The sequence below is a fragment of the Salmo salar genome, chromosome 27 (genome assembly GCF_965601325.2).
Source record: "Salmo salar chromosome 27, fSalSal1, whole genome shotgun sequence".
NCBI lineage: Eukaryota > Metazoa > Chordata > Actinopteri > Salmoniformes > Salmonidae > Salmo > Salmo salar.
This window is the reverse complement of record NC_138317.1, coordinates 36,861,671-36,874,546: the sequence shown is the minus strand read 5'-3', so window position 1 is coordinate 36,874,546 and position 12,876 is coordinate 36,861,671. Positions and strand designations below refer to the sequence as shown.

The 12,876-nt window shown below is 42.6% G+C and overlaps 1 protein-coding gene across 2 annotated transcripts in view; it reads left to right on the top strand.

Moving 5' to 3' along the window:
• Window positions 1–12,876, top strand: part of LOC106588997 (CUB and sushi domain-containing protein 3) — a 347,202-nt gene that overhangs the window by 239,487 nt on the left and 94,839 nt on the right. For both annotated transcript variants that reach the window (XM_045709277.2, XM_014178612.3), the window contains exons 42-43: window positions 6,920–7,108; window positions 12,666–12,851. In XM_045709277.2, the coding sequence (XP_045565233.2) occupies window positions 6,920–7,108; window positions 12,666–12,851 (375 nt within the window). The remainder of the gene's footprint in view (window positions 1–6,919; window positions 7,109–12,665; window positions 12,852–12,876) is intronic.

The following is a 12,876-nucleotide window of genomic DNA, read 5'->3' as shown; positions in this document are numbered from 1 at the left end:
AGCTATAGTAGTAGTAGTGACACAGCAGACTGTAATACTAGGCTATAGCTTGTGAGGAACAAGGCTATACCAGAACCATCTATTTAAAGACTTGGGCCATTGAGGTTTCTGCATTATGATACATTTACATGACACTACATGTTAGCGACTCATTAACATTACATAGGGAATATTTTAGTAATGCTATGTAACTGAATGTCTACAATTAGAACGATATTCAACATTCTAGAAGTTGGCCCAATTCTCTAAACATATGTTTGTGGACTATACTAAGGCCAGGTAAGACTGAACAGGCCAAGGGTGGATAAGACTGAACAGGCCCAGGGTAGGTAAGACTGAACAGGCCCAGGGTAGGTAAGACTGAACAGGCCCAGGGTAGGTAAGACTGAACAGGCCCAGGGTACGTAAGACTGAACAGGCCCAGAGTAGGTAAGACTGAACAGGCCCAGAGTAGGTAAGACTGAACAGTCCCAGGGTAGGTAAGACTGAACAGGCCCAGGGTAGGTGAGACTGAACAGACCCAGGGTAGGTAAGACTGAACAGGCCCAGGGTAGGTAAGACTGAACAGGCCCAGAGTAGGTAAGACTGAACAGGCCCAGGGTAGGTTAGACTGAACAGGCCCAGGGTAGGTTAGACTGAACAGGCCCAGGGTAGGTAAGACTGAACAGCGCCCAGGAGTAGGTAAGACTGAACAGGCCCAGGGTAGGTAAGACTGAACAGGCCCAGGGTAGGTAAGACTGAACAGGCCCAGGGTAGGTAAGACTGAACAGGCCCAGGGTAGGTAAGACTGAACAGGCCCAGGGTAGGTAAGACTGAACAGGCCCAGGGTAGGTAAGACTGAACAGGCCCAGAGTAGGTAAGACTGAACAGGCCCAGGGTAGATAAGACTGAACAGGCCCAGGGTAGGTGAGACTGAACAGGCCCAGGGTAGATAAGACTGAACAGGCCCAGGGTAGGTAAGACTGAACAGGCCCAGGGTAGGTAAGACTGAACAGGCCCAGGGTAGGTAAGACTGAACAGGCCCAGGGTAGATAAGACTGAACAGGCCCAGGGTAGGTAAGACTGAACAGGCCCAGGGTAGGTAAGACTGAACAGGCCCAGAGGATGTAAGACTGAACAGGCCCAGGGTAAGTAAGCATTTCATGCTAGATTCTACACCTGTTGTATTTGATGCACGTGACAAATAACATTTGATTTGATACTTCAGTCACTATTTCTATCAGAGAAACAGACTAGAAATCACAATCATAATTGTTTGTGGTGTTAGCGAAGCGGCAATGAATAATATACTCTAGTGCTTATTCTGTTTTCAAAGGAGAAGTTGTTCTTGAGCTGCTAAAAATCTCTGCCTCATCGTGTTTGTTTTGTTGTAGGTAACCCAGTTTCATTTCTGAGACTTTTTCCAAATGAAATAATAACGTCCATTGTGAAAATGACTCCCTGCCTTGGAAATTGCTGGTATCTCATAACATGGAGTCATGCAGCTGGGAGAACTAGTCATTTGGCACTCAGTATGTGCGCCAGGAGATTTGCTGGGGGATAACTTCCTCGCTTGTTAAAGTATGCAAGAGATTTGGGGTAAATCTGCTTTGAAGTGTTGTGACGCTCAAGCTAAAGTCAAGCATCTCTCTCTCTCTCTCTCTCCCTTCCATCTCTCCCTGACTCGTTCTCTGGCTGTTTCTGTCTGTCTGTCTGTCTGTCTGTCTGTCTGTCTGTCTGTCTGTCTGTCTGTCTGTCTGTCTGTCTGTCTGTCTGTCTGTCTGTCTGTCTGTCTGTCTGTCTGTCTGTCTGTCTGTCTGTCTGTCTGTCTGTCTGTCTCTCTGTCTGTCTGTCTGTCTGTCTGTCTCTCTTTCTATCCCTTTCCTTAAGTTTGGGTCAGTCACCGGGGTTAGGTATTCTGCCACTATGTACTCTCTGTTTAGGCCCAAATAGCATTCTAGTTTTGTAGTTTTTTTTTGTACAATCTTTCCAATGTGTCAAGTAATTATCTTTCTGTTTTCTCATGATTTGGTTGGGTCTAATTGTGTTGCTGTCCTGGGGCTCTGTGGGGTGTGTTTGTGTTTGTGAACAGAGGCCCAGAACCAGCTTACTTGGAGACTCTTCTCCAGGTTCATCTCTCTGTAGGTGATGGCTTTGTTATGGAAGGTTTGGGAATCGCTTCCTTTTTGGTGGTTGTAGAATTTAACGTCTCTTTTCTGGATTTTCATAATTAGCGGGTATCGGCCTAATTCCGCTCTGCCATCATTATTTGGTGTTTTACGTTGCACACATAAAACAGAGTCTCAATTTGGTGTTTGTCCCATTTTGTGAATTCTTGGTTGGTGAGAGGACCCCAGACATCACAACCATAAAGGGCAGTGGGTTCTATAAATGATTCAAGTATTTTTAGCCAGATCTTAATTGCTATGTCGAATTTTATGTTCCTTTTGATGGAGTAGAAAGCCCTTCTTGCCTTGTCTCTCAGATCTTTCACAGCTTTGTGGAAGTTACCTGTGGCGCTGATGTCACGTGTGCTCCCTCTCCGGCCTCTAGGTCGTTATGGCGCACACCTGTCACCATCATTACGCGCACCTGTGTGTCATTAGACTCACCTGGACTCCATCACTTCCCTGATTACCTTTCCTATATATGCCACTCCCTTTGGTTCTTTCCCCAGGCGTCATTGTTTCTGTTTCATGTCTGTGCGGTGTCAGTGGTTCATGTCTGTGTGGTGTCAGTGTTTCATGTCTGTGTGGTGTCAGTGTTTCATGTCTGTGTGGTGTCAGTGTTTCATGTCTGTGTGGTGTCAGTGTTTCATGTCTGTGTGGTGTCAGTGTTTCCTGTTCTGTAATATTTTCTGTTTATTTTATTAAAACACTCACGCCCTGAACTTGCTTCCCGACTCTCAGCACACATCGTTACAGCTGATGTTTAGGCCAAGTTATGTATAGTTTTTTGTGTGCTCTAGGACAACGGTGTCTAGATGGAATTTGTGGTCCTGGCGACTGGACCTTTTTTGGAACACCATTATTTTGGTCTTACTGAGATTTACTGTCAGGGCCCAGGTCTGGCAGAATCTGTGCAGAAGATCTAGGTGCTGCTATAGGCCCTCCTTGGTTGGTAACAGAAGCACCAGATCATCAGCAAACAGTAGACATTTGACTTCAGATTCTAGTAGGGTGAGGCCGGGTGCTGCAGACTGTTCTAGTGCCCTCGCCAATTCGTTGATATATATGTTGAAGAGGGTGTGGATTAAGCTGCATCCCTGTCTCACCCCACGGCCCTGTGGAAATAAATGTGTGTTGTTTGCCAATTTTAACTGTAGACTTGTTTGTGTACATGGATTTTATAATGTATGTATTCCCCCAACACCACTTTCCATCATTTTGTATAGCAGACCATCATGCCAAATTGAGTTGAAGGCTTTTTTGAAATCAACAAAGCATGAGAAGACTTTGCCTTTGTTTTGGTTTGTTGGTTTGTTTGTCAATTAGAGTGGCAGGGTGAATATGTGGTCTGTAGTATGATAATTTGGTAAAAAGCCAATTTGACATTTGCTCAGTACATTGTTTTCACTGAGGAAATGTACACGTCTGCTGTTAATGATAATGCAGAGGATTTTCAGAAGGTTGCTGTTGGTGTATATCCCACAGTAGTTATTGGGGTCAAATTTGTCTCCACTTTTGTGGATTGGGGTAATCAGTCCTTGGTTGCAAATATTGGGGAAGATGCCAGAGCTAAGGATGATGTTAGAGTTTTAGTATAGCCAATTGGAATGTGTGGTCTGTATATTTTATCATTTCATTGAGGATATCATCAACACCACAGTGTCACATCCTGACCAGCAGATGGAGCTGTTGTTGTAGTTTTGGGGTCAGGACGTGGCAGTCTTGTGTGTGTGATTGTTCTGTGTTGGTCTTGTGACTCCTGATCAGGAACAGCTGGGGATCGTTGTTCCTGATTGGGAGTCATATATGTAGGAGTATGTTTGTCACTTGGTTTTGTGGGTAGTTGTTTTTGCACTGCGTGTTGTGTGCCTGCAAAACTGTTCCTGTCTTATATATTGTTTGAATTGTTAAGTGGATGCTCTACTCCTTTATTTTTATTAAAGATGAGTATTCACATACCTGCTGCGCCTTGGTCCATTTTTACAGAAGACAGCCGTTACACACAGGCCTTTTTGGCTTGGAGGGTTTTTATTTTGTCCTGTAGTTTATTCAACGTATTTGGAGAATCCAGTGGCTTCTGGTTCTTTTTTTTCTGTTTGTTCTTTGTTATAGAGCCAAAAAGGTTGGAGAAGTGGTTTGCCCATACATCTCCATATTGGATAGATAACTCTTTGTGTTTGTTTAGTGTGTTACAATTTTCCCAGAAATAGTTGGATTCTTCAATTACATTGAGCTGATTTCTGACGTGCTGCTCCTTCTTTTTCGTAGTGTATTTCTGTATTGTTTTAGTGATTCGCCACAGTGAAGGCGTAGACTCAGATTTTATGGGTCTCTATGTTTTTGGTTGGACAGGTTTCTCAATTTCTTTCTTAGGTTTTTGCATTCTTCATAAAACAATTGTCAGTGTTAATTTTCTTCAGCTTTCTGTTTGACATTTTTAGATTTGATAGGGAAGCTGAGAGGTCAAACATACTGTTTAGGTTTTCTACTGCCAAGTTTACATCTTCACTATTACAGTGGAACATTTTGTCCAGGAAGTTGTCGAAAAGGGATTGAATTTGTTGTCTAATTGTTTTTTGGTAGGTTTCCACACTACATTCCTTCCATCTAGCATTTCTTAATATTACTCACTTCCTTTGGCTTTGATGCCTCATGATTGAGTATTGCTCTGTTCAAGTAGACTGTGATTTTTGCTGTGGTCTGACAGGGGTGTCAGTTGGCTGACTGTGAAAGCTCTGAGAGACTCGCTCTGAGAGGTTGAGGGCAGTGATAAAGTAGTCTACAGTACTACTGCCAAGAGATGATCTATATGTCTACCTACCATAGGAGTCCCCTTGAAGCCTACCATTGACAATGTACATACCCAGCATGCTGCAGGAGTTGTGACCTGTTTTTGTTGATTATGTTGTGCCTAGGGGGGCATATGGGGGAGGGAATGCTGTCACCTCCAAGTAGGTGTTTTGTCCCCCTGTGTGCTGAGGGTGTCAGGTTCTTGTCCTGTTCTGGCATTTAGGTCGCTACAGACTAGTACATGTCCCTGGGCCTAGAAATGATAGGTTCTCCATCCTGGAGGGGTAAAACAATCTTCATTAAAGTATGGGGATTCTAGTGGGGGGATATAGGTAGCACACAGGAGGACATTTTTCTTCTTCTTAAGATCATTTCCTTTTGAATTTCTAGCCAAATGTCAAGTGTTCCTGTTTTGGTTAATTTAATGGAGTGAGTTAGGTCTGCTCTATACCAAGTTAGCATACCCCCCGAGTCACTTCCCTGTTTCACACCTGGTAGTTTGGTGGATGGGACTACCAGCTCTCTGTAACCTAGAGGGCAACCAGTGGGTCCATCTCCTCTATACCATGTCTCTTGTAGGATGACAATGTCTGTATTTCCAGGTGAAGTCCAGGGTCTTGGATACTGGATATTGGATATATATTGGATATTCCAGGATGAGATATCTAACCCTCCCCCTCTTTATCCCCTCCCCCTTTATCTATCCCTCTCCATCTCTCTCTCTCGCTCACTCTCTCTCACTCTCTCTCTCAATTCAATGAGCTTTATTGGCATGGGAAATATATGTTTACATTGTCAAAGTAAGTGAAATAGATAATAAACAAAAGTGAAATCTATCAAAAATTAACAGTAAACATTACACTCCCAAGTTTCACAGGAATAGCCACATTTCAAATGTCCTATTATAGCTATGTACAGTGTTATAATGATGTGCAAATAGTTAAAGTACAAAAGGGAAAATGAATAAAGGTAAATATGGGTCGGCAGGTAGCCTAGTGGTTAGAGCGTTGGACTGGGTAACCAAAAGGTTGCTGGATTGAATCCCTGAGCTGACAAGGTAAAAATCTGTCCTTTTGCCCCTGAACAAGGCAGTTAATCCACTGTTCACTGGTAGGCTGTCATTGTAAATAAGAATTTGTTCTTAACTGGTTTGCCTAGTTAAATAAAGGTTAAATTAAAAATGTGTCTCTTCTGTAAGCATGGCTTTCCTCCTCTTCTTTAATCTTCCTCAGTGAGATTACAAGACATTGTCTCCTCGCTTTACATTCTGAGTCTACATCCCTTAGTGAAACCCCTGACCATTGTTCACACACAATCAGGACAGTGTGTTTACTGTAGCTGTGTGCTCGGTGTTAGTTTAAATATGTATCTGAGTTAATAAGGCTTGAATTAATAATACCTAGAAGTCAGCACTTGCTGTGTGAACTAGAATTCACCCTCTCTTCACCCTCTCGGATGTGGTTTGACTTTGCCCTCCTACTGTGGTTTATGAAAGTGAAAAGTCAAGGTACACAATAGTTATTCTGACTGCTCAGTCGATGGAAATCAGAATGATTCCTCTATTGATTTCGACGGAAGGTGAGTGGAGGGCGAGCAGAGCGCTTTATAGTGCATTCAGATAGTGATCAAATAGAGAACACATCACATTTTAGCTGGTGAAGTTTTCAAAATCTCATCGTATCAATGCCAGAAAGAGTGTTATTTATGTAACTGTATGATGCATGTACTGTATATGTGTGGGGAAATTACATTTTAAAAAATGACAAATGAATGCCCCACATCTAGTTGAAATACTATAAAGATGCTCTGTGTTGTTACATTAGTACCAGTAGTACTAGATCAGAGTCTTATATTACAGTAATAAGGCTCTGGTTATAACTACCAGCTTACTGATCTAGTGTGTGTGTGTGTGTGTGTGTGTGTGTGTGTGTGTGTGTGTGTGTGTGTGTGTGTGTGTGTGTGTTGTGTGTGTCTCCCTCCAGCCCTGTACTGCAGCACCCCTGACTCGCCCCTGCAGGGGTCCATCAGCAGCCAGACTGGAGGTCACCTCAACAGCCTGGTCCGCTGGGCCTGTGACCGGGGATACCGCCTCATAGGGAACAGTACGGCTGTGTGCAGGAGGAACCCCTACGGATACTTCGACTGGGACTCCCCCGTTCCGGCTTGCCAAGGTGAGATCAGGGTGTTAGGGCAAGGGGAAGGGTGGAAAGGGGCAAGGATAGTTATTAACTGTCAATCTAATGTGGACAGATGTTTTACAGTTAAAGCAGTGAATTATTAACAGTCAGCCGCATGTCGTTGAAATGCTTTAGATCACTATGATATGCTGCAGTACCACTAGCAGTATTGTCCCTGATCAGGAACCAGATATTAATAAAGCTTCCTATATTAAAAAGCTGTCCTATTTTAGTCACGACTCATGAGTTGAATTGCTCAATACTATACTACTACAATTTGACTATAATTTTCCAGGAATATAATTGTCATCCTGTTGTATGTACTAGTGTGTCACATATAAGAGGTCCATTTCCATTGTAGCTACTCAACACCTATCTACCTCCAGCTAGTTTTTTCTACATGAAATGTGAGGCCCAGAATAGAAATAAATGTCCCTATTTTCCTGTAAAAAAAAAAGACTGGTTTTGTCTAAAGCTCCACTCAGTGATTTAATGTGATTTGTGCCACCTTACTGTCAGGTGACAGAGGCTCGAGGGACACTAAAATGGAGTGACACCCATAATATGACTTACGTTGCTGTGTTTACACAGGCAGCCCAATTCAGATTTGATTTCATTAATTGGTCTTTTGACCAATCAAATCAGCTCTGAAAAAGACCGATGTGAAAATATCGTATGTGATTGGTCAAAAGACCAATTAGTGGACAAAAATATCAGAATTGGGCTGATGGTCTTAGTGTCCATATTGGGGAAATACTGTTGGGTTTTTATATTGATGCCGTCCTCATAATATAAGGAGACCATATGGTCTTGATGATTAAATCTAGATCTTGACGATGTTTTTACACTGACAACAAGTTCAAATACCAAAAGTGGATGTATATCCAAACAGACAGATACTAACCTCCGGGTGCGTTCTGAGCGGCACCTTACGCTTCGATCACACCGACAGTGTCCGTGTGAAAAATAGTACGCAGCATCATCTGGATATGTGTGCAACAACAGTTCAACATTCACCTTCTGCTACCATTTCTGTCAAGCAGTCTACACATACAGTTAGATGCATACATTCTATAAATCCTAAGTATGCACCACACAGAACGCACTGCAACTGCCTCGGCAACGCAACGCTGCAAGGTGAAATAAATAAATGAAAAGGTAAACACAGGGTTTCATTGGAAATGAATGTAATTCTGGTGTACCAAAAATGCAATGACGCTTTCGGTGTGATTGAACCGTCATTTAAATGTATGTAGTTCTGTCCTTAACCGGTTGAGGACAGACGTTCCGCTAGTGGAACCCCGTTCCGCCTGCGGAACCCCTAGCCAACAGCCAATGGCATCGCACGGCACGAAATACAAAACCAACTAAAATACCACAATTCAATTTTCTCAAACAATCAACTATTTTACACCATTTGAAAGATAAGATTCTCTTTAATCTAACCACATTGTCCAATTTCAAAAAGGCTTTACAGCGAAAGCAAAACATTAGATTATGTTAGGAGAGTACATAGACACAAATAATCACACAGCCATTTTCCAAGCAAACATATATGTCACATAAACCCAAACCACAGCTAAATACAGCACTAACCTTTGATGATCTTCATCAGATGACACTCCTAGGACATTATGTTATACAATACATGCATGTTTTGTTCAATCAAGTTCATATTTATATCATAAACCAGCTTTTTACATTAGCATGTGATGTTCAGAACTAGCATACCCACCGCAAACTTCCGGTGAATTTGCTAAATTACTCATGATAAACGTTCACAAAATACATAATTATAAAAAAATTATAGATACAGAACTCCTTTATGCAATCGCGGTGTCAGATTTTAAAATAGCTTTTCAGCGAAAGCACATTTTGCAATATTCTGAGTACATAGCTCGGCCATCACGGCTAGCTATTTTGACACCCACCAAGTTTGGGACAACCTAAACTCAGAATTACTATTAGAAAAATTGCATTACCTTTGCTGTTCTTCGTCAGAATGCACTCCCAGGACTTCCACTTCAACAACAAATGTTGTTTTGGTTCCAAATAATCCATAGTTATATTCAAATATCTCCGTTTTGTTCATGCGTTCAGGTCACTATCCGAAGGGTGACGCGCGAGCGCATTTCGTGACAAAAAAAAATCTAAATATTCCATTACCGTACTTAGAAGCATGTCAAACGCTGTTTAAAATCAATTTTTATGCTATTTTTCTCGTAAAATAGCGATAATATTCCAACCGGGCAACGTTGTATTCATTCAAAGGCTGAAAGAAAAAAATGGAGTAGTCTCGTGACCGCGCATCTCCAGTGTCACTGTCCCCAGGCTGACCACTTACAAATTCTCCTGCTGTTCTTCGCCCAGAGACTGCAGACACCCCATTCCACTTTCTGGCGGCTTTAAAGAGCCAATGGAAGCATTAGAAAATGTCACGTTACAGCACAGATGCTGTATTTTCGATAGAGATGCAACAGAAGGACAACAAATTGTCAGACAGGGCACTTCCTGTATGGAATCTTCTCAGGTTTTGGCCTGCCATATGAGTTATGTTATACTCACAGACACCATTCAAACAGTTTTAGAAACTTTAGAGTGTTTTCTATCCAAATCTACTAATTATATGCATATTCTAGTTTCTGGGCAGGAGTAGTAACCAGATTAAATCAGGTACGTTTTTTATCCGGCCGTGAAAATACTGCCACCTATCCCAAAGAAGTTTAAGCTGTTCTTGTCTAGTGATGTTCTGTATTATGTCATTCTGTATTATGTTTTATGTTCTGTGTGCACCCCAGGAAGAGTAGATGCTGCTTTTGCAACAGCTAATGGGGATCCTGATAAAATACCTAATGTGCACTACTTTTGAGCAGAGCCTTATGGGTAACGCACTATAAAGGTAGGGGAATAGGGAGCCAATTGAGACGCAGCCTCCATAGTATTCCAAACTGATTGGAGAGAAAGAGAGAGGAAATATAAGGATGGGTCTAATCATATTCTGTTAGCTAGTGGGGAGTATGCTAAAACCTTATGTAAAAAAATGACTGAATGCTTTTTGACTGTAGGAGTGACACTCACCAGAGAGTATATGGCAGAAAGAAACTGAATAGTTTCACATTTTCCTTAGCAGAGAACACACACACACACACACACACACACACACACATACATACACACGCATACATACACACACATACACACGCATACATACACACACAGCATAGTTATAATCTCCTCAGAGCCTCTGTTTGTTTTCGCTTACTCTTTCACTTTATAATTATCATTCACTTCTCCAGCTTTTCCCACAACAATATACCTATTGTTATAGCAGGAAGAAATTATGCCATTCACCTTATTCAGAATGACTTCCAACATACGCTGAGTGACATAGAGGTGTTCCTAATGTTTTGTACGTTCAGTGTCTACAGCCACAATTCTTTGTTTGTTTGTGTGTTTGGAAGAAGGTCCCTGCCCCCCAAAAATCTACACAGTGGAAAAACTAAAATAACTCGTACACTTCCACCTCTGCTTGAAAGGGGACAAAGTTATTTTCATTTCAACCTTGTCTGTGTGTTTGTTTTGGTTTCTTTATCGCTGTCCAAAAAAAAATTCTGTGTCACTGTAAATCAGTTCATATAAGGTGATCCTTTGTCACTGTGTAAAGATTGAGTGGCCATTACTTTGTCAGTAGATAGTCAGTGCGGGTTGAGTGAGAAGCGTGTTAATGTGTGGAAGTTGTCTCAATGCTGTCTGTGTGTTAGAAGACGAATGAACAGGAAGAGAATCAGTATCATTATATGGTCTCTGTGTGTTAGAAGATGAATGAACATGAAGAGAATCAGTATCATTATATGGTCTCTATGTGTTAGAAGATGAATGAACAGGAAGAGAATCAGTATCATTATATGGTCTCTGTGTGTTAGAAGATGAATGAACAGGAAGAGAATCAGTATCATTATATGGTCTCTGTGTGTTAGAAGATGAAGGAACAGGAAGAGAATCAGTATCATTATATGGTCTCTGTGTGTTAGAAGATGAAGGAACAGGAAGAGAATCAGTATCATTATATGGTCTCTGTGTGTTAGAAGATGAAGGAACAGGAAGAGAATCAGTATCATTATATGGTCTCTGTGTGTTAGCAGATGAATGAACAGGAAGAGAATCAGTATCATTATATGGTCTCTGTGTGTTAGAAGAATATGGGGAAGCAGAATCAATGTTCCTCACTGTACTGACAGTCTGTCAATAGTGGTATGGTCAGTGGGTCTTTGTGTGAGTAGTGTTACTTTATCTCTCTGACCAATGTCGTCAGCAGGCCTTTGTGTTGAAACGGTTTGTGTTGATCTCCTTGTGTGAGTTGTGTACTGTTGGTGTGTGTGAGAGACTGTCTGTTATTTGAGTGCTCTGTATGTGTGAGTTTCTCTGTGTGTGAGACTGATTTGAGGGCGTGGTGTGAATAGTGCAATAACCCTGAGTGTAATTCCTTTGATAAATAACCCTGAGTGTAATTCCTTTGATAAATAACCCTGAGTGTAATTCCTTTGATAAATAACCCTGAGTGTAATTCCTTTGATAAATAACCCTAAGTGAAATTCCTTTGATAAATAACCCTGAGTGAAATTCCTTTGATAAATAACCCTGAGTAAAATTCCTTTGATAAATAACCCTGAGTGTAATTCCTTTGATAAATAACCCTGAGTGTAATTCCTTTGATAAATAACCCTGAGTGAAATTCCTTTGATAAATAACCCTGAGTGAAATTCCTTTGATAAATAACCCTGAGTAAAATTCCTTTGATAAAAAACCCTGAGTAAAATTCCTTTGATAAATAACCCTGAGTGTAATTCCTTTGATAAATAACCCTGAGTGTAATTCCTTTGATAAATAACCCTGAGTGTAATTCCTTTGATAAATAACCCTGAGTGTAATTCCTTTGATAAATAACCCTGAGTGTAATTCCTTTGATAAATAACCCTGAGTAAAATTCCTTTGAGCAGAATAAGTGCTGAGTAAAATTCCTTTGAGCAGAATAAGTGCTGACTCTCCTCTCTTCCTCTCCTCCTGTATCCTCCTCCTCCCCTGGTCTCCCGTCCTCTGGTCTCCCCTCCTCTGGTCTCCTCTCCTCTCCTGGTCTCCCCTCCTCCTCTCCTGGTCTCCCCTCCTCCTCTCCTGGTCTCCCCTCCCTTTCCCCTGGTCTACCCTCCCTTTTCCCTGGTCTCCCATCCTCCTCCCTGGTCGCCCCTCCTCCTCCCCTCTCATCCTTTCCCCTGGTCTCCCCTCCTCCTCTCCTCCTCTCCCATCCTCCTCCCCTGGTCGCCCCTCCTCCTCCCCTCTCATCCTTTCCCCTGGTCTCCCCTCCTCCTCTCCTCCTCTCCCATCCTCCTCCCCTGGTCGCCCCTCCTCCTCCCCTCTCATCCTTTCCCCTGGTCTCCCCTCCTCCTCTCCTCCTCTCCCATCCTCCTCCCCTGGTCTCCCCTCCTCGCCCCTCCTCCTCCCCTGGGCGCCCCTCCTCCTCCTCTCCCCACCTCTCCCCTGGTCTACCCCATGGCAGCGGTGTCCTGCGGGGTGCCCAAGGCGCCGTTGAACGGAGGAGTGCTAACGATGGACTACTCAGTGGGCACACACGTGACCTACTTCTGCAATGACGGCTACCGCCTGTCCTCCAAAGAGCTGACCAGCGCCGTCTGCCAGCCGGACGGCACCTGGAGCAACCACAACAAGATCCCTCGTTGTTCAGGTAGCTAACGCTAGGCTAGGAAGCT